The sequence below is a fragment of the Chiloscyllium plagiosum genome, unplaced genomic scaffold (genome assembly GCF_037043375.1).
Source record: "Chiloscyllium plagiosum isolate Xiang-an unplaced genomic scaffold, Cpla_swu_hap1 HiC_scaffold_10, whole genome shotgun sequence".
NCBI lineage: Eukaryota > Metazoa > Chordata > Chondrichthyes > Orectolobiformes > Hemiscylliidae > Chiloscyllium > Chiloscyllium plagiosum.
The window spans coordinates 22,215,989-22,237,225 of record NW_028270148.1 but is presented as its reverse complement, the minus strand read 5'-3'; the positions used below and the strand labels follow the sequence as shown (position 1 = coordinate 22,237,225).

Here is a 21,237-nt window from a genome sequence, read left to right as displayed (position 1 = left end):
CTAATATTTCACAAATTTTAACACAAGGAACTAGATTAATTTTTAGCTATGTCTTTGATATATTGTCAGATTCAAAGAGTTAGTTCTGAGGGACAAACAAGCCATTTGGATTGTTCCTCAGGAGAATTCTGGGATGGGATATGAGACAAGGCATCCACCACAGACATCTATTGTTTGCTTCTACAGGTTACATCAGGAGAAGATTAAGAGCTTATCATATCACCTGTCTTTATTATGCTGCAGTTTTCATTTCTTAAGGCCAGCAGGACACTTTAATTAAGAGACATGCTGGATGAGATTTTAGCTCCACCTGCTCAGGTGTAACAAAATTAAAATGGAGGTGCTAGATTTACCACGTCACTAACTCCCCTGCCATTTTTCCCTCAGTACCTTCCACTGAATAACCTTCTGAATCTAGTGGCAGTCGCGTCAATCTCAGCAAGTCAAGGTGCAAAGAAGTCCCTCGTACTCCAACTATCTACCTCAGTTAAACTTCTTTAGTTGCAAGGTCGTGTTCATAAAATTAGTTCTACAATTACAGGGACCATGGGGAACAGGAGTGAGTGCCAATTTACTAAGTGCAATGCGCCCTCAAAATGGACTAGACCTCCAGCTGACACTACTGGGTAATCACTGGCATACTCCACCCAATCGTTAAATCTATCCGATTAGTTCCACATGAAAGAGTAGCTTTTCATTCCTAACAATTTTACTCAGCAGTTCAGCACACCAAGACTCAGCAAGTAGAATTAATATCCAAGGACACTCCGCAATAAACACATGATCAGAATATGCCAAAGACAAATAAATACACCAGATAACTGGTAGTCGGTATGACTATTTTTCTTAACAAAGCTGCTGAGTAACTGAAGGGCAGGTAGTGAGTTTAGCATGCAACTGCGCCAAGCGTTGTCTATTTTGTTACTCTATAGTATAAAGAGCAATAGAAAAACTGAACATTGTGGTGAAAATCATATTGTATATTCTCATTTTTGGCATAAATTAAAGTGGGTTTATAATTAGTGTCTCACCTGAGTGAAGACAAGTGAATTCACTCAAGATCTAACGTGTGTATACCAACCCTGGCAACAAGAGGGCTATTTAATAGTCACCCAATGTCACGCTTTTAATGAACTAGAAATCAGGTAATAAAAATTACTACTGATTAGAACAAGATCCATTGATGTGAATGACGGGACACAATGAGCGAGAGCTTCTACTATACCAACATTTTTAAAGCCAAAGAATCAAATATTTTGGAACAACTTTAAACATATATCCTGCTGATCCCATTGTAAACTACTAGAAAGTAATTGCTTCTAATGGATAATAAAGGGGAGGCTGTTAATTTTCTCTAAAGGAAGGTTGAATTATTGTCAAGAATTTTTAGCTCATTAAGTCCCTACATGAAGATTTAGGTATTTGCAACATGAAGGCGGATTAATTGCTTCATTATACAATGCAATATTTTAGATTTTACTAGCCAAGAATTCTTGGTAATGCTACATCAATTTTATTGCACAGCACATGGACTAGTTTAGCCATTGAACCCATTCCTGTAATATAATTATTAGATTTACAGATACATTCCTTTTTTTGAGCTCATAAGGGGCCTGTAACCATCTGCACCACAGCACACATTTGACCTTCCATCTCAGAAGAAGTAGACAGAGCATTTTATTGGTCATGGTCCCTGTGAAACCTCAACTTTTTCTTACTTTATTCTCTGCCTGTGCCAAATCAAAGTGTAACTTTGTGCGTCTCAGTTTTAAGCATCCGCAAGCTTGCCTTTCCTTAACATTCATTGCACCAAGATAAATTTACTCCATGCCAACAGACTTCTAGTGAACACTGTTATATAACAGACTTGACTGGAAAAGAGTTTGTGTTTACATTCCAATATATCTCATGCCTACCAGATAGAACGTTGGTGAACAAGTAACATTACATAGGAAAATCAGATTTGTCGATGACATAGCTTCAGCATCAACCTTCAGTTTCAACGTCAGGCCATCTTGGACCAAAAATCTGATTTGTACATGTTATGCAATGCTAATGCAAGGAATTACAAACTGTGAACATCTCTACACTCCAGTCTAGCTTCTTGCAACACCAGCATCCCCAAATCATGTTCCACCAGTAATGCCTTCGGCTGCTTAATCCCTAACCGCTAGGATTTCCTCAAAACCATTCTACCCGTCTGTCCTCCTTTAAGATGATCCGTAAAGCCTCCCACTTTTACAAAAACTTTTAGGGATTCCTCCTCTATATCGCCTTGTGTAGTATAGCATCACATTTTTGATTAATGATGCTTTTGTGAATGGCACTAGAATACTGTGTTATGCTAAACATGTGACATAAATGTATGGTGTTGTCATCTACACCTGGATAGGATCTGACCTAGAATTATCTAGGAAAACAAGCAAAAATTAATAGCTACAGGAAATGTTCTAGGGAATAGAAAATATCCAAATTAAATAGGAATTGAGGCATGATTGAGAAAATAAATAAGTTTGCTGCAACATTCATAGTTGTGAAAAAAATATTAATACTGTCAATATTCCTAAAGAAAGCAACAGCTTTCAGGTATTGATTAAGAGACAAATATTGATTAGGTCACCAAATCTCCAAAACTTTTTAATATTGACATTCTGCCATCATATACAAATATAAACTACCATTTAAACTGTCATACAAAAAGTAGCACCTCTGGCAATGCAACCCTTCCTTAACACTACAGAAAAGTGTAAACTGGCAGTGCAGGCCTGTGTGTGTGAGGACTATAAAGTACATAGTTTTATATCTAACATCTCAGTGGAATAGATACAACATCAGACCAAGTTATAATGTTACCCCAGCCCCCAGGGAAAATCAACATTCCATCCTCGAGGTCCACCACTGTCAAATCTAAAAAGTCAGAGTCAGAGATATAAAGCACAGAAACAGATCCTTTGGTCCAATGCTGACCATATATCCTAACCTAACCTAATCTAATCCCATTTGCCAGCACTTGGTCTAAACCCTTCCTAGATGCCTTTTAAATGCTGTAATTGTACCAGCCTCCACCACTTCCTCTGGCAGTCCATTCCACACATGCACCACCTTCTGCATGAAAATATTGCCCCTTAGGTCCTTATATCTTTCCCCTCTCGTCCTAAACATATACCCTCTAGTTCTGGAATCCCCCACCCAAGGAGAAAAGACCTTATGTTGTTACCATATCCATGCCCCTCATGATTTTATCAACCTCTACAAAGGTCACCCCTCAGCCTCTGATGCTACAAGGAAAACAGCTCCAGCCTATTCAGCCTCTCCCTATAGCTCAAATCCTCCAATCCTGGCAACATTCTCGTAAAGCTTTTCTGAGCCCTTTCAAGTTACATAACATCCTTCCAATAGGAAGGAGACCAGAACCACACACGATATTCCAAAAGTGGCCTAACCAATGTCCTATACATCCGCAACATTACTTCCCAACTCCTACACACAATGCTCTGACCAATAAAGGAAAGCATAGCAAATACCTTCTTCACTATCCTATCTACTTATGTCTCCACTTTAGAGGAGCTATGAACCTGCACTCCAAGGTCTTTTTGTTCAGCAACACTCCCCAGGACCTTACCATTAAGTGTTTAAGTCCTGCCCTGATTTGCTTTTCCAAAATGCAGCACCTCATTTATCTAAATTAATCTCCATCTATCACACCTCGACCCACTGGCCCATCTGGTCAAGATCCTGTTGTAATCTGAGGTAACCCTCTTCGCTGTCCAGTATACCTCCAATTTTGGTGTCATCTGCAAACTTACTAACTATACCTCTTATGCTCACATCCAAATGGTTTTATAAAAATGACAAAAAAAAAAAAAAAGGGTGTTCTAACTAAAATCCTGGCTCTCTCAAGATTAAGAGACAGATCCTCTTTCCTGACCCAGAAGCTGAGCGATTTGGAGGTAACCCGTCTTGAACTATAGCAAATTAGGAACCTTGTCTGTGTCATAAAAGTTAATTTAAAAAGCTTAGATTAATGGGCAAATTAATGAGAAATAACAGATATATTACAGACTGTTTATTTCAGGACTCCCAGTTTGCACATATCCTTTAAGTTACTGATATTTCACCGCTCCTCTTCAGAACGAAATGGCTTTAAAGATTTAGGAAAATAAATGTAATAACGCTTTATGTTCCAATTGCACAACAGGGGAAAAATTCTGATAGAGTTCTAAATTGTTCGACCAAGTTTATATCTGGAGGTTGACTGCAATGATGCCAAGAATGCGCAAAATAAATCTGAGCTTGTGCAAACAATTGTTTGCACATTCAACTGCTCTAATCCCTTGATGTAAAATATCACTGCCCCCCCATAACTTAATCAGCTGGAACTGGGATGCTATTTTTAAAGGAGAAACACATCTGCTAATTCAAAAGAATGAAATAAAAAGCAAACTTACTGGAGGAGGAAGCACTACAGAAGGAAGGTCTAGGACAGAAAAATACTCAATGTTCCATTTGTAGTGGAATGAGTTTTAAGATGGAATGCTCATTCCCATCCTTATAGGTACTCTAGAATATAAGTATGAGGGTAACTGATGATTTCTGTATATGACATTATTAGCTTTGATTTTACAGAAGCATTGACACACTGCTGTTAGCACCATTCCCACTTTTCCTTGATTACTTTCACTCCCAATGCAACTTTAATAGGAATAAGATGGAAGGGAGGTGGTTTTTCTCCCCCCACTATCAGAGCATTGTTAGTTGAATTTTCTTCCCCTGAAAGTAGCGAAGGGATGAGATTGAATTTATTCAGGGTTGAATTGATGTTTGATGTACAAGACAAGACAGTCAGGGGATACTGGAGCACCAGCAGGTGAATGAGTTCAGGACAAAGTCAGATCAACACCTTATCAGTGTTCCTATCCAGTCCTTCAAGATGCTGTTAGCATTTTTTTATTTATGCAGTATTTAATAAATAACCATCAACCTTTCCCAGCAAACGTTCAAACCTAGTTTTAAGCAGAGGAAATCATTGATTCCTAATTGTTCCACAAAGAGTTTGAGGGGAAACAACATAGCAATGTTCTGATACAGCATTATATGGGGTGGCACGGTGGTTAGCACTGCTGCCTCACAGCACCAGGGACCCGGGTTCGATTCCTGCCTCTGTGTAGAGTTTGCGCATTCTCCCAGTGTCTGCTTGGGTTTCCTCCGGGCGCTCCGGTTTCCTCCACAGTCCAAAGATGCGCAGGTCAGGTGAATTGGCCATAGTATTAGGTGCATTAGTCAGGGGTAAATATAGGTTAGGGGAATGGGTCTGGGTGGGTTACTCTTTGGAGGTTCGGTGTGGATATGTTGGACCAAATGGCCTGTTTCCATAGTGGGGTATCTAATCTATACAAACCTGGGAACATTTAGGTTTAGCTCCAGCTCCAGGTCTGTTCTGTGTTAATTGATTTCAAACAGAGTGGGAATCATGGGCTACAACTAGGAAACTACAGAAAAGGAAAAAGAAATTAGTGACCGTAAGTTCCAAATCCTCCTCCTATTCAGTTCTTTCTGAAAAGGGGACATCAGAATAGACTACAATGGATGGACAAACTAATTTGTCGGTCTTCGCCCACCAGTCAATTAAAGTAGACAGACAGGTGCAGCAAGCAATTAAGATAACAATTGGTACATTGGCCTTCATTTCAAAAGGGTGAGCTCAGAAGGAGCAATGTCTTACTGTAGTTATACAGGGTTTTGCTGAGACATCACTTGGAGTACAACATGCAGTTTTCTGTCTCCTGATTTGAGGGAGTGCAGCAAAGGTTCACTAGAGCTGATGTCAGGTCTATGTGAGAAGACATTGATTCAACTGGTCTTATATTCATGAGACTTTGGAAGGATGAGAAGGGACCTGATCAAAATGTATCAAATTCTAACAAGGCTTAACTGACTAGATACAGGGAGGAAGTTTTCCCCGGCTAAGTCAGTCCAGAACCAGGGGATGGAGTGTCAGGATATGGGGTGAGGCATGCAAACCTGGGATTCTCTACTGCAGAAAGCTGTAGATGCCAAGTCACCGAACATATTCGAGGAAAAGATTTTTTTTTTAATTTTAAAGGCATCCAGCAATATGGGAAGGAAGTGGTAACCTTGAGAGAGAGGATCAGCCACACAATCATTAAATGGCAGAATAGGTTTGAAGGACCAAATGGCCCACTCCTGCTCCTAAATTCTATTCATGTTTTTAGGATGGTATCATAAGACCATAAGACATAGGAAGAGAAATAGGCCATTCAGCCCAACGCTCCACCATTCAAACGCCATAATTCCAAACAAAATCATCTCTAAACTCACCTCAACTTCCTGACCAACAAATGCAGTTAGTAAGGAGAGGCGACAACACCTCCTCCACTATAATCCTCAATACCTGTGCCCTGCAGGGCTGCGTACTCAGCCCTCTACAATACTCCTTATACACAGATGAAAGTGTGGCCAAATTCCACACCAACTCCATAGTGCTGAGGCAAAGATGAACAAAAGCGTCAAGTTCCTCAGAGTGATCACCACCAATCTGTCCTGGTCCACCAATATTGACACTATGGTCACGAAAGCACAACAATGCCTCTACCTCAGGAATCAAAATAAATTGAGCATGTCCATAAGGATTCTTACAATTCTTTTATAATTGCACCATCTAAAGTATACTGTCTGCTCACATGACAACGTGGTATGGCAACTGGTCTCCCAAGACCATAAAGAAACTACAGAGTTGTGAACATTGCTCAGTCCATCACATATAGCAGCCTCCCATACATGGACTTCATCTATACTTCCCCCTGCTTTGGAAAGCAACCAATATAAACAAAGACCCCTTCCACCAGGTTACACTCTCTTCCATCATCTTCCATTGAGCAGAAAATATACAAGTTGGAATACTGGGTGATTTAATCAGAGGGGAGATACAGATGTCTTTTGACGAGTGGACTCAAAAATATGAATTGCCCAATAGGGACCTCTCATTTCTTTCAATTAGTAACTTCATACAGAAAGTGACCACACTTCTAACCGATCTTTATAGGTCCATATGGAGAAGAGAGAGTGTTGATTGCTGTGGGTGCATTATCTGTTAGCTACACTCATCATCTATTGGGAGGGGCCCCTCGGATGAGACCGAACGGCTTCATAGGTTATGGGAGAGGGACTTGGACGTTGAGATCTCTTTTGAAATATGGGGGGGGGGGGGGGGGAAGGAGAGAGAATGTCTGAGAAAATGCAAGAAGGATCTCTATTTGCAACAGGACCCATGCCTTGCAATTTCACATTTTCTGAAGGGTCTAACAGCCCCAGACCACCTTGTTAAATTTAAAGCAGGAGCATCTTCAATGTGTCCTAAATATAAACTGAGCATGGGCACGCTTAGTCATAGTCTTTGGTCCTGCCACAGACTGCGGGCATACTAGAGTGCTGTGGCAGGCAAAATAGAGAAAGTCTTGTGGGTGGTGGAGGAGATGGACCCGCTCTTTCATTAGATGCGCACAAGAAAAACCTTTTCAGTATCCTCACTTTGTGCCAGAAAGAACATTCTATTGGGTTGGGTGTTGGACAATCCCCGGGGCTGGTGTAAACTAGTCATGGAGCACATCTCCTTTGATTTTCTGACGAGTATGGTGCAACATAAAACGGAGAATGTCTATAAGACGTGGCGCTGAAAATGTGTTGCTGGCAAAGCACAGCAGGTCAGGCAGCATCCAAGGAGCAGGAGAATCGACGTTTCAGGCATGAACCCTTCTTCAGGGCTCATGCCCGAAATGTCGATTCTCCTGCTCCTTGGATGCTGCCTGACCTGCTGCGCTTTTCCAGCAACACATTTTCAGCTCTGATCTCCAGCATCTGCAGTCCTCACTTTCTCCTATAAGACGTGGTGGCCCTTTTCGGATTATCTGGGTACAGATTTGTCTGCCGTACTAATAAGTGCTTTTATATAGCCATGGCAATTCTAACTAATGGGTTTGGTATCCAGAGGAGAGAAGCTACGAACATATGAATAAGTATAAATGCAAGTGCTTGATGGTCAAGGGCTATCACTTTGTTTTGCTGAGCTGTGTTATGGCTGTTATCATTATTATTATTGTCAAAATTTTCCTTTTGTAGCTTGGTTATTAGTTAGTATTAATGAAATTAGCATTTTTTAAAATATTGGGTTGAATTGTTTGGTTTTGTATTTGTTGTAATATTCAAAAGAAAAAATTTCTTTAAAATAAAAATACGTTTTTAAAAGTTGGAATACACATATGAACAGATTCAAGAACAGCTTCTTCCTCATTGTTATCAGACTTTTGAATGGACCTGTTAAATGTTAATGTAGACCTTTCTCTGCACCTTTTCTGCAGCTGCATCTATCCTGTACTCTGTCCTGTTACCCTAATGCACTTGTCTAGTATGATCTGCCTGCAAAGCAGGCAAGATAACACTTTTCACTGTACCTCAGTACATGTGACAGTAATAAATCAAATCAAAACAATACAACCATGGCTGATCTGATCATGTTCAATTCCAAAATTTCTTCATGTGTCTTAAATGTATGATTCTTTACACTGAGATTATGCCCTCTAGCCAGAGACTCTCCCACAAGGGAAACAAACTATCCATAGCTACCCTGTCAAAGCCCATTAAAAATCTTGCGTTTCAATTAGGTTGCCTCTCATTCTTCCAAATTCCAATGAGTACAGGCCCAACTAGCAACCTGCACTCAAAAGAAAGACTTACATACAAGGTCTCAGCCTACTGTACCTTCTCTGGACTGCCTCCAATGCCAGCATATCTTTTAGATAATTATTCACTTACCCTTTAAAGTTATTTCTGTTCTCCCCTAATGCCATTACTGTATTCTTATAGTTTTAAATGCCCAGTACTAAACAAGCTTAGTTCTCCCACTTTCCATCTCAGACACCCATGCTTCCTTAACCACACATATCACCGAAGGTCTTTGCTCGTTTCATGTTGCTATCTTGTACAATCTCAAAACGGATGCACACTGATCAGCTGCAGTCCACTACACTGGGCATTATTCCAAAGTGCTGTATTCCAGTTACTTGGGTAAACCCTTCTCCTGAATTACCTGGAGGATGGTGGGGTGCACATTCTGCAAAAGCAAATGAATGAAATTTAAAAGAATCTATGAAAACAATTTACCTTTATTCTCCATATCTGTATCTCTCTTTAACAGGAGAAAAGTAATATGCAAGGCTAATCTGCAATTTATCCTGTTTAAAAAAAAATCTCACACCAGATTTGAGTTATTGGAACAGACAAGCAAAGCCAACTTATTAGTGAGACAGCCATTAACATTTCTCTACGCTTAATAACCATTTGTACAGAGGGATTTTATAAAGGGAAATCCCAGGATTCCAAAGCACTTCTATTTAATGCATGACACTACCTCAATACAATTAGCCAACCTCTATTTGGTTTTAAATTTGCAGTGTCAAATTAGGCTTTAAAAGTAAAGACTTTTCATATGTGAGGAATAAGCTGTCTTTCCAACTATTCCCCACTGTCTAGTTCTTTAACATTGCTGAAGCCTTCACCCACTGAATACATCAAAAATGCTGCTTGCTCATTAGGGTGAAGGTTCACAGACAGCAAATGAATAATGGAACATCTTTCACTTTTGCGCTTTTGAAATCAAGGGGAGGATCGGCAATAACATTCAACACATCAACAGACAGATCAACAAAATGAACAGGTAACTGACCTTAAATGGATCAGTTGGTATTAACTTTTACAATGGTGATATAGGTTTGTATAATTAGGAATAAAAAGGAAATCTAACAAATTGTGCAAAAACAATTTTAACGTTTAAAAGCAGTTAACATTTCCAGTAGCTACATTTCAATCGGTTTCAATTTTTGCAAATGGGTCATTTGCAATAACAAATATCAAATATGTCAGATATTGCTAACAGAGGTTACTGTCTACAAGTACAATTTAAGCATGGCAATCCAAATTCTGAAAATACACTGGACAATATTATTGTCATGAATGTTTAATGCGTTAATCAAATTGCTTTGCCTGCCACTTTAGCATGGAAGACTGTAAAGTGAAATTCAAAAGCATCAATTGTTCAGTCAGAATAATGAGGACAGAGGAATTTGGCACAAATATGTCAATATGATTGTATAGCACACAATAATTTCCAGACTTTGGCTTTAGAATGTTTACTTACTCAGAAATACCATCCAAGCTTGTGTGGAAAAGCCCAGCAGCACAAGGGAAGCTAATCTCACCAACACACCCACTTTGGCTAATGTCATTTCTTTGACGCAGTGCAACATGAATGGAAAGAGACCAATTAAAGTAGCTCCCTGTGGAGAGAGTAGGTTTTTAAGAGTAATGCTTAGATTTTAGAACCTCAATATTATCTTGAAACGTACATTTTGTAAAAATTAAGCAGCTTTCAACAACACTTACACCACTCATTGCGATGCAATAATCAGTATCATATTTTAAAAGTAGGGGGTTGGTTATTTCAGTTGACCAGATGGATGGTTTCTAAAGCAGAGTCATGCCACAGCATGGTTTCCATTCTCTCATCAGCTGAGCATACTATGAAGGACTCCCCTTCTCAACCTTTTCTTTCACCTCAGATATGATGACCCTCAGGTTAAATCACCACCACCAATCATCTCGCCAGTGGGAAAGCAGCCCTATGGTGCAGTGGGGCTGTGGTGACTTGACCTTCATTTTACAAGTGGTCCTGCCTTGAAGGGAACAGAAGCCTCAAAAAAAAAGTTTAAGTTGATGTAGAGGTGGGAAATGGAAACTTTGTCAGAAATAATCTGCATCAAGGTAAAAAGCCAAGTTTTCTTGACTGAGGCAGTTAGCTCAAGTTGGGATCCTTTCCAACTCAGTGGAGCAGCCTTGACATAAAAAGGGCCCAGTCTCATTTCAGGGAGGCAGGAGCAAGTTCAGGATTGGAGGTTTGGTGAGCAGTTACCTCTGGTTAAGGAACTAAAGGCTGCTCTAATTATTTTCTTGCAAGTTTTGATACAAGCTCCCAGGAAATTGCAGTCTGCCAAATGTAATTACCAACTGTACCAAGGCTCTAGTTTACATGGTGTTGTCATCGGAGCATGCACAAAAATCAATGAGAAATGATTGATCAGTAAGTTTCAGACCATCTGTAAAGTTTCTCATTAGCTCCAAAATATATCTTCCAGTTTCCCCATCCCCTGGTGATGGGCAGCTAATTTTATTAGCATATTTCAAATTTAAATTCATAGTTTATACTTTTATGCTTCATAAAGGGAAGCTCAGGAATTACCCAAGAGGTATGGCCATAATCTGCATTTTGTATGCATTGTGAATTCCAGAATGATTGTTTCATAACCATGTAACTTATACACACCTTGTATGAAGCTCACTTTTCTACAAGGCAAGGAGCTCCCAAAACAGCTCAGTGTCAGGCTCCTCACCTGTACATCAACAAACTGCTGATATTCCACTCATGGGAGGAGAAAGCAAGCAAGCTTTGGATGTAGGTTTGCTCACTGAGTTGAAAAGGTTCATTTCCAGACGTTTCATTACCTTACTAGGCAGCATCTTCAGTGGACCTCATGTGAAACAATGCTGAAAATTCCTGCTTTCTATTTATATGTTTGGATTTCTTTGAGTTGGTGAGGTCACTTCCTGTGAAGTCACTTCCTGTTCCTTTTCTCAAGGGGTGTAGATGGGGGTCTAACTCTTTGTTGATAGAGTTCCAGTTGGAATGCCATGCATGTCTTGGTTTGGCTTGTCCTAGGATGGACGTATTGTCCCAGTCAAAGTGGTGTCCTTCCTCATCTGTATCGGAGGATACTAGTGAGAGAGGGTCATGTCTTTGTGGCTAGTTGGTGTTCATGTATCCTGGTGGCTAGTTTTCTGCCTGTTTGTCCAATGTAGTGTTTGATACAGTCCTTGCACAGTATTTTGTAAATGACATTAGTTTTGCTCATTGCCTGTATTGGGTCTTTCAAGTTCATTAGCTGTTGTTTTGTGTGTTGGTGGGTTTGTGGGCTACCATGATGCCAAAGGGTCTGACTAGTCTGGCAGCCATTTCAGAGATGTCTGATGTAGGGGAGAGTGGCTAGGCTTTCTGTAGCTATCGGAACTCTATCAACAAACACCGAGTTAGACCCCATCTACCACCCCCTGAGAAAAGGAATAAGAAGTGACTTCACCACAGGAAAAGACATCACCAACCCAAAAGAAACCCAAACATATAAATAGAAAGCAGAAATTTTCAGCATTACTTAGCAGGAGGTCCACTGAAGAGGTTACCTAGTAAGGTAACGAAACGTCTGGAATTGAACCTTTCAACTCTGAGCAAACCTACGTCCAAAACCGCAACCTGAGCTACAAATCTTAAAACTCGCTAAGAAAGCAAGCTTTTGGAAAAAGACAATAAAAGAAGAGGGGGAGATAAGTAGGCTCTCTGTGCTGCTGGAGAGGTCTCAGATGTAACTCACCTTTGAGTGGAGATTCAGCACCAAGTCAAACCAGGCAGGTCTACAGGACTGTTGATGATTGGGCAGCCCCCCAGAAAACTGCAGGCCAACCAGAGAGATCCCTGTCACGGAGTTACCAATTCAGTATGTACTCCAGTTTGGATGGTCTGACAAGGGGTAAATAGAAAAATGGACAAAAAATAGAACACAGTGGTAAATAGAGAAAGAAACCCCTTTCCCATTCAACTCAAGGTGCTCCTGCAAATGATTGCTCTACAAAAGATAGAGGGGGTCAGCTAGGTAACTAGCAGACAGCAATTGCACAACTCTCAACTCATCGCTGTCCTGGCTGAAAGGATCACTTCACATGGAGTCATTTAGGCACTAAACCAACCAAAGCTCTTATCTATCCACACGATCCTGCAATAGGTGTATGCCTGTGCTGACATGAATACCATATGGCTCTCCTGGAGCAACAAATGAATCACTTATATCAAAACACAGCACTTCAAACATGGCAAAATGTCCCAAGGCTTTCACAGGAGTTATCAAAGAAAATTGAACACAGTTGTATAAGGAGATATTGGGGCTGTTCATCAAATGCTTTATCTAAGTGGGAAGGAATTTAAGGATTTTTTTTTAAAAAAAAAAAGAGAGCGAGGTGTTCACAGCAAGGGAAGGGCGTGGTGGGTGCAGGGGGCACCAGGGGTGACGGAGGCTGAAGCCATGTCCACCTTCAGAGAAGTGAAGCAAATCAGGGATGCAAAACATGTCAGAATGGAAGGAGCACGGAAATCTGAAAGATAGTGGATCAGAAGAATTTACACAGCATAGATAGATAGAGAGACTCTATAACAAGGATGAGAAGCTTTTAAGAAAATGGCTAAAGAAAGAACAAGGCTTTGCCAGACTAAGAGCTGAAAATGTGTTGCTGGAAAAGCGCAGCAGGTTAGGCAGCATCCAAGGAGGAGGAGAATCGACGTTTCGGGCAGGAGCCCTTCTTCAGGAAGGGTCCTTCTTCAGGAAGGGCCCTTTGCCAGACTAAGGGTCCAACGAGCACTGGAGTTATGGATGAACCCATCACATCAATCTGTTTGTTTCACCAAACGAATTCAAATTAAAACTGGAGCATGAAATTTTGAGAGACAAAGTTTAACAAAGTGTTAACGACATTGTTTATACCAAAGAATAAAGATTCCAACAAAGTGATGACAGGACCAGATTTCCTTTCACTATGGGTGGCAAGTTGAACGCCACTAAAACCTGAATAGTGTTTTATAGAAAGCTGGAGCATAACTAGGTTCAACCTAATGAAGTGGAGGTGCCAGTGTTGGACTGGATTGGACAAAGTTGAAACTCACAACATCAGGTTATAGACTAACAGGTTTATTTGGAAGTACAAGCTTTCAAAGCACTGCTCCTTCATCAGGTAGCTACTGGGGCAGGATCATAGGATACAGATTTTACATAACAAACCTCTTCTGGACTGCCTCCAGTATCAAAGCATCTTTCCTTATATAAGGGGACCGAAACAGCTCATGATGCTCCAGCTATAGTCTCACTAGTTCTTGGCTTAGTTTTACCAAGACCTCCTTATTATTGTACTCCATGTCTTTCAACATAAAGGTCAACATTCCTTCTGCTTTCCCTATTACCTGTTGAACTTGGATGCCAGCTTTGAGAGATTATTTCATGGGTACCCCCAAATCCCTGTACTGCAGCTTTCTGCAGTCTTCATTCATTTAAACAATGTTCATCTCCTCTTTACTTCCTGTCAAAGTACATAACCTCACACTTTCCCTCATTATATTCTATCCACCAAATTTTCCCCATTCTCTTAACCCGTCTATATCCCTCCATTAACTCTCATAGGGTTATACCTATATATAGCTATGGTAAGAAATGTGGGAGAGTTACATGATAAGTGCAGCAAGGTCTATATCACCACCAGGGATGAGAATGAAAGAGAGGCAGGGATTACTGGAAATGCATTTGGGTGGCATAGCTGTTTCTTTTGGTGCACATGGGGAGGTGACCTGAGTTAGAGAACAGACAGTGCAGAGGCCATGCAGTATTAGCAGTTGTTGGATTTGGAGTGGGTACTAGTGAGCAAGGGAAGATGTTGCAGGCAATAATGAGAATAGGAGAACAAAAGCCTTGGTGGGAGGTGGGTACAGTATCACAAATAGAGTTGGTGTAAGATAGCTGAAAGAAGATGGTGGCACTTAGCCTGATGATCATTGACCTTCTTCCCACAGTGCTGGGTTTTCCTCCCGACAGCTGGGATGGAACTGGCCTGGGTAGCAACCCCAGACCAGGCCTGGTTCTGGGGGAGCAAGTCATCCTGCCTCAGCACCACCTCATGCACTGGTCCCTTCCTAAAAGGCAGAGCATCAATTTTTCCTCATCTGTCAGGTCATAGAGTTATAGAGATATACAGCATGGAAACAGACCCTTTGGTCCAACCCGTATATGCCAACCAGATATCCCAATCCAATCTAGTCCCACCTGCCAGCACCCAGCACATATCCCTCCAAACCCTTCCTATTCATATACCCATCCAAATGAGTCCTAAATATTGCAATTGTACCAGCCTCCACCACTTCCTCTGGCAGCTCATTCCATACACATACCACCCTCTGCATTTAAAAAGTTGCCCCTCAAGTCCCTTTCCCCTCTCACCCTAAGCCTATGTCCTCTAGTTCTGGACTCCCTGACCCCAGGGAAAAGACTGTCTATTTACCGTATCCATGCCCTTCAATATTGTAAACCTCTATAAGGTCACCCCTCAGTCTCCGACGCTCCAGGGAAAACAGCCCCAGCCTGTTCAACCTCTCCGAAAGCTCAGATCCTCCAAACCTGGCAACATCCTTGTAAATCTTTTCTGAACCCTTTCAAGTCTCACAACATCCTTCCGATAGAAAGGAGACCAGAATTGCACACAATATTCCAATAGTGGCCTAACCAATGTCCTGTACAGCTGCAACATGACCTCCCAACTCCTGTACTCCATACTCTGACGAATAAAGGAAAGCATACCAAATGCCTTCTTCACTATCCTATCTACATGCAACACCACTTTCAAGGAGCTATGAACCTGCACTCCAAGGTCTCTTTGTACAGCAACAATCCCTAGGATCTTACCATTAAGTGTATAAGTCCTGCTAAGATTTGCTTTCCCAAAATGCAGCACCTCACATTTATCTAAATTAAACTCCATCTGCCACTTCTCAACCCATTGGCCCATCTGGTCCAAATCCTGTTGTAATTTGAGGTAACCCTTTTCACTGTCCACTACACCTCCAATTTTGGTGTCATCTGCAAACTTATTAACTGTACCTCTTATGCTCGCATCCAAATCATTTAAGTGACAAAAAGTAGAGGGCCCAGCACCAATCCTTGTGGCACTCCACTGGTCACAGGCCTCCAGTCTGAAAAATAACCCTCCACCACCACTCTCTGTCTTCTACCTTTGAGCCAATTCTGTATCCAAATGGCTAGTACTCCCTGTATTCCATGAGATCTAACCTTGCTAATCAGTCTCCCATGGGGGACCTTGTTGAACGCCTTACTGAAGTCCATATAGATCACATCTACTGCTCTACCCTCAATCCTCTTTGTTACTTCCTCAAAAAACTCAAACAAGTTTGTGAGACATTATTTCCCACACAAAGCCATGTTGACTATCCCGATTCAGTCCTTTCCAAATACATGTACATCCAGTCCCTCAGGATTCCCTCCAACAACTTGCCCATCACTGACGTCAGGCTCACTGGTCTACAGTTCCCTGGCTTGTCCTTACCACCCTTCTTAAACAGTGGCACCACGTTAGCCAACCTCCAGTCTTCCAGCACCTCACCTGTGACTACCGATGATGCAAATCTCTCAACAAGAGGCCCAGCAATCACTTCTCTAGCTTCCCACAGAGTTCTCGGGTACACCTGATCAGGTCCTGGGGATTTATCCACCTTTATGCGTTTCAAGACATCAAGCACTTCCTCCTCTGTAATATGGACATTTTGCAAGATGTCACCATCTATTTCCCTACAGTCTATATCTTCCATATCCTTTTCCACAGTAAATATTGATGCAAAATATTCATTTAGTATCTCCCCCATTTTCTGCAGCTCCACACAAAGGCTGCCTTGCTGATCTTTGAGGGGCCCTATTCTCTCCCTAGTTACGCTTTTGTCCTGAATGTATTTGTAAAAACCCTTTGGATTCTCCTTAATTCTATTTGCCAAAGCTAACTCCTGTCCCCTTTGTGCCCTCCTGATTTCCCTCTTAAGTATACTCCCACTGCCTTTATACTCTGAGGATTCACTCGATCTATCCTGTCTATACTTTACATATGTTTCCTTCTTTTTCTTAAGCAAACTCTCAATTTCTTTAGTCAACCAGTATTCCCTATACCGATCAGCCTTTCTTTTCACCCTGACAGGAATATACTTTCTCTGGATTCTTGTTATCTCATTTCTAAAGGCTTCCCATTTTCCAGCCGTCCCTTTACCTGCGAACATCTGCCTCCAATCAGCTTTCAAAAGTTCTTGTCTAATACCGTCAAAATTGGCCTCTCTCATATTTAGAACTTCAACTTTTAGATCTGGTCTATCCTTTTCCATCATTATTTTAAATCTAATAGAATTATGGTCGCTGGTCCCAAAGTGCTCCCCCACTGACACCTCAGTCACCTGCCCTGCCTTATTTCCCAAGAGTAGGTCAAGTTTTGCACCTTTTCTAGTAGGTACATCCACATACTGAATCAGAAAATTGTCTTGTACACACTGCCACAAAATGTCAGGATCCACGCAGGATAGCTCGAGACAGAGTGCTTGTCCAGAGCACAACAGCCTTCTAAAACTAGTGCAGGCACAAGATGCCAGTCCATTCTGGGATATCTTGGCAATGGAAAGTTGTTCCAAGAACAGCAAGTGGTACAATGAGACTGGAGTCAGATGAGAGGGATACCACAGGATCAAGGATACAACAGGGAAAATTACCTCACACTAAGAGAAACCCTCCATGAAACCTAGAAAAACAGATACAGCCAATAAACCACAAGATTCAGACTTGGAGTTATCCTCAACATTTGCTTTCTCACCTACTACTTTGTCAGGCACAGACTTGGTTATAGTACATTTAGTTCCTTCATCAAGTCAGTAATACGTAACAAATCATGGCCCAAGTACTGATACCTGCAGCCACCATGAGTTGCAAATTGATATTCCGAAAATGTTCCGTTATTCCAACTTTGTCTTCTATGAGTTAGTTAATCCTCTGTCTAGACTAATAGATGACCTTCAACGCCATGGGCTTTTATATTCTAAAGCAGCCTTCTCTGCATTACCTCTTCAAATGCCTTTTGGAAATCTCATTGACCAGGACACTGATGATGACTCACCTGCTGCTCATTGAAATAATGCCATAGAATCTTCACAATCAAGCAGGTGGCTGAACCACAATCCAAAAAAAATGCAATGTAAAGCTCCCTCAGTACTGTACTGACAGTTCAGCCTTGCTTTTTGTGCTGGACCTGAACTCAAAATCTTGTGGTTCAAAGGCAAATGCTCTACCAAGTAAGACATAGCTGAGATGGAGGAAACATTAGAGAAAAAAAACCTGCAGATCCTGGAATCCAATGTAGACAGCCAGGAAGCTGGAAAAAACAGCCAGCCAGGCAACATCAGGAGGTGGATAAGTCAATGTTTTGGGTATAACCCTTCTTCAGGACTGGGGGTGGGTGTAGGTGGAGTTGCACATAAAAGGGGCTGGCGGGGCAGGGTGGTGAAGTGGGGATAAGTGAAGACAGGCAGAGGGTACAACCTGGTTGGTCAATGGAAGGACTGAATCCGGTTGGTGGCAGGGAAGGGTGGAAAAGAAGGGGCTGGGAAAGGAGGCTATTTGAAATTGGAGAATTCAATGTTGAGTCCTTTGGGCTGTAGACTGCCCAGGGGGAGGATGAGGTGCTGTTCCTCCAGTTTGGTTCATTGTGGCAATGGAGGCGGCTAAGGATGGCCATGTCAGAAAGCAAGTGGTTAGAAGAATTAAAATGGGTGGTGACTAGGAGGTCTGGTCAGACACTATGGACCTGGCTGCAATGTTCAGTGAATTGTTCCTTAAGTTTATATTTGGTTTCCCTGATGTACAGAAGACCATAATCGGGAGCACCTGATGTAGTAAACTAGGTTGGAAGAGAGGCAGATGAACCTCTGTCAACAATGGTGCTGGAGAATCCTTGGTTGAGGAAGGTGAACCTTTCGGAGGCTCCCTTGTCACATCTTTTCTGATGATGCCAACTTTGACGGAGACGGAGGAATGGGAAAATCAATTGGAATCTTTACATGAAGCAGACTGTGGGAGTCGGTGGGTTTATAATGGATTTTGGTGGCCAAGCTATCCCCAGAAATTAAAGCAAAGATGTTGAGGAAGGGAAGGTATGAGTCAGAGATGGGCCAGGTGAAGGGGAGTGTGGGATGGACATGGGAAGTAAAATTGATGAAAGTTGCCAAATGGGATCAAATGAATCTTTTAAAAAGAGTATAAAGGGTGTAGGGGCATTCTTAACAGGGAAATCAGGAGGGCAATATGGGGATCAGACAGCTTTGCCAGATAAGATTAAGGATAATCCAAAGACTCTACAAACATGTTAAAAGCAAAAGAGCAATGAGGGAGAGAACACAGCCTCTTAAAAATCAACCAGGTCATATGTTGAGCCTTAGAGATGGGAGAGATACTAAACAAATATTTCAGATCAGTTTTTACTGTGGAGAAAGAAATGGAGATTAGAGAACAAGGAAATTAATACTGGTGCTTTGAAAACAGTTCACATTAAGAACTCCAGCACTCCCTCTTCTGTAAAGAACAAAAGGTGGATAAATCTCCAGGTCCTGGTCAAGTGAATCCCAGGACGTTGTGGGAAGTTAGGGAAGAAATTGCGGAGCCCCTAATGATATTTGTATCATTTGTAACTATGGGTGAGGTGCCAAAGGTCGAGAGGATGGCTGATGTGGTGTCTTTATTTAAGGCAGGCTATAAGGAGAAGCCTAACTGTAGACCAGAGAGTCTGATCAGTGGTGCATAAGTTGGAGGTGATTCTGAAAGATAGGATTTACAAACATTTGGAGAGGCAAAGACTGATTAAGAATAGTTAACAGTTTTGTGCAAGGAAAATAGTGGCTCACAAACTTGAATTGCATTTGTTTTTGAAGAAATAACCAAAAAGATTGATAAGGGTAGAGCAGTAGATGTTGTTTACATGGACATTAATAAAACCTTTAGCAAGGTTCCACATGGTAGACTAATTGGTAAAGTTATATCATAAGACCATAAGACATAGGAGTGGAAGGAAGGCCATTCGGCCCATCGAATCCACTCCGTCATTCAATCATTGCTGATGGGCATTTTAACTCCACTTACCCGCATTCTCCCCGTAGCCCTTAATTCCTTGTGACATCAAGAATTTATCAACCTCTGCCTTGAAGACATTTAGCATCCCGGCCTCCACTGCACTCTGTGGCAATGAATTCCACAGGCACACCACACTCTGGCTGAAGAAATGCCTCCGCATTTTTGTTCTGAATTTACCCCCTCTAATTTTAAGGCTGTGTCCACAGGTCCTAGTCTCCTCGCCTAACGGAAACAATTTCCTAGTGTCCACCCTTTCCAAGCCATGTATTATCTTGTAAGTTTCTATTAGATCCCCCCTTAAATCTTCTAAACTCCAATGAATACAATCCCAGGATCCTCAGTCGTTCCTCGTATGTTAGGCCTACCATTCCAGGGATCATCCGTGTGAATCTCTGCTGGACACGCTCCAGTGCCAGTATGTCTTTCCTGAGGTGTAGGGACCAAAAGACTGGACACAGTACTCCAAATGGGGCCTAACCAGAGCTTTATAAAGTCTCAGTAGCACAACGGTGCTTTTATATTCCAACCCTCTTGAGATAAATGACAACATTGCATTCGCTTTCTTCATCACGCACTCAAACTGCATGTTTACCTTTAGAGAATCCTAGACTAGCACTCCCAGATCCCTTTATACTTTGGCTTTATAGAAAGTAGTCCATGCTTGTATTCTTTTTTCCAAAGTGCAAGACCTCGCATTTGCTCACATTGAACTTCATCAGCCATTTCCTGGACCACTCTCCCAAACAGTCTAGATCCTTCTGCAGCCTCCCCACTTCCTCAGTCCTACCTGCCTGTCCACCTAACTTTGTATCATCGGCAAACTTCGCTAGAATGCCCCCAGTCCCTTCATCCAGATCATTAATATATAACGTGAACAGCTGCGGCCCCAACACTGAATCCTGTGGGACACCGTTTGTCACCGGCTGCCATTCCGAAAAAGAACCTCTTATCCCAACTTTCTGCCTTCTGTCAGACAGCCAATCCTCAATCCATGCCAGTAGCTCACCTTGAACACCATGGGCCCTCACCTTGCTCAGCAGCCTGTGTGGCACCTTATCAAAGGCCTTTTGGAAGTCTAGGTAGACCACATCCACTGGATTTCCCTGGTTAACCTACTTGTCACCTCTTCAAAAGAATTCTAACAGGTTTGTCAGGCACGACCTCCCCTTACTAAATCCACGTTGATTTGTTCTAATCCGACCCTGCTCTTCCAAGAATTTAGAAACCTCATCCTTAAATGATGGGTTCTAGAATTTTACCAACAACCGAGGTTAGGCGAATTGGCCTATAATTTTCCATCTTTTGTCTTGATCCTTTCTTGAACAAGGGGGTTACAACAGCAATCTTCCAATCATCCGGG

General features: G+C 41.7%; 1 protein-coding gene across 5 annotated transcripts in view; it reads right to left on the bottom strand.

The window, feature by feature from the left end:
• Positions 1–21,237, bottom strand: part of LOC122552666 (proton-coupled folate transporter) — a 97,975-nt gene that overhangs the window by 32,669 nt on the left and 44,069 nt on the right. For all 5 annotated transcript variants that reach the window (XR_015758366.1, XM_087991208.1, XM_087991207.1 and 2 more), the window contains one exon: positions 10,211–10,349. Coding sequence is in view for 4 of the 5 variants with exons in the window: in XM_087991208.1 (XP_087847334.1) it covers positions 10,211–10,349 (139 nt within the window). In the remaining variant the exon portion in view is untranslated. The remainder of the gene's footprint in view (positions 1–10,210; positions 10,350–21,237) is intronic.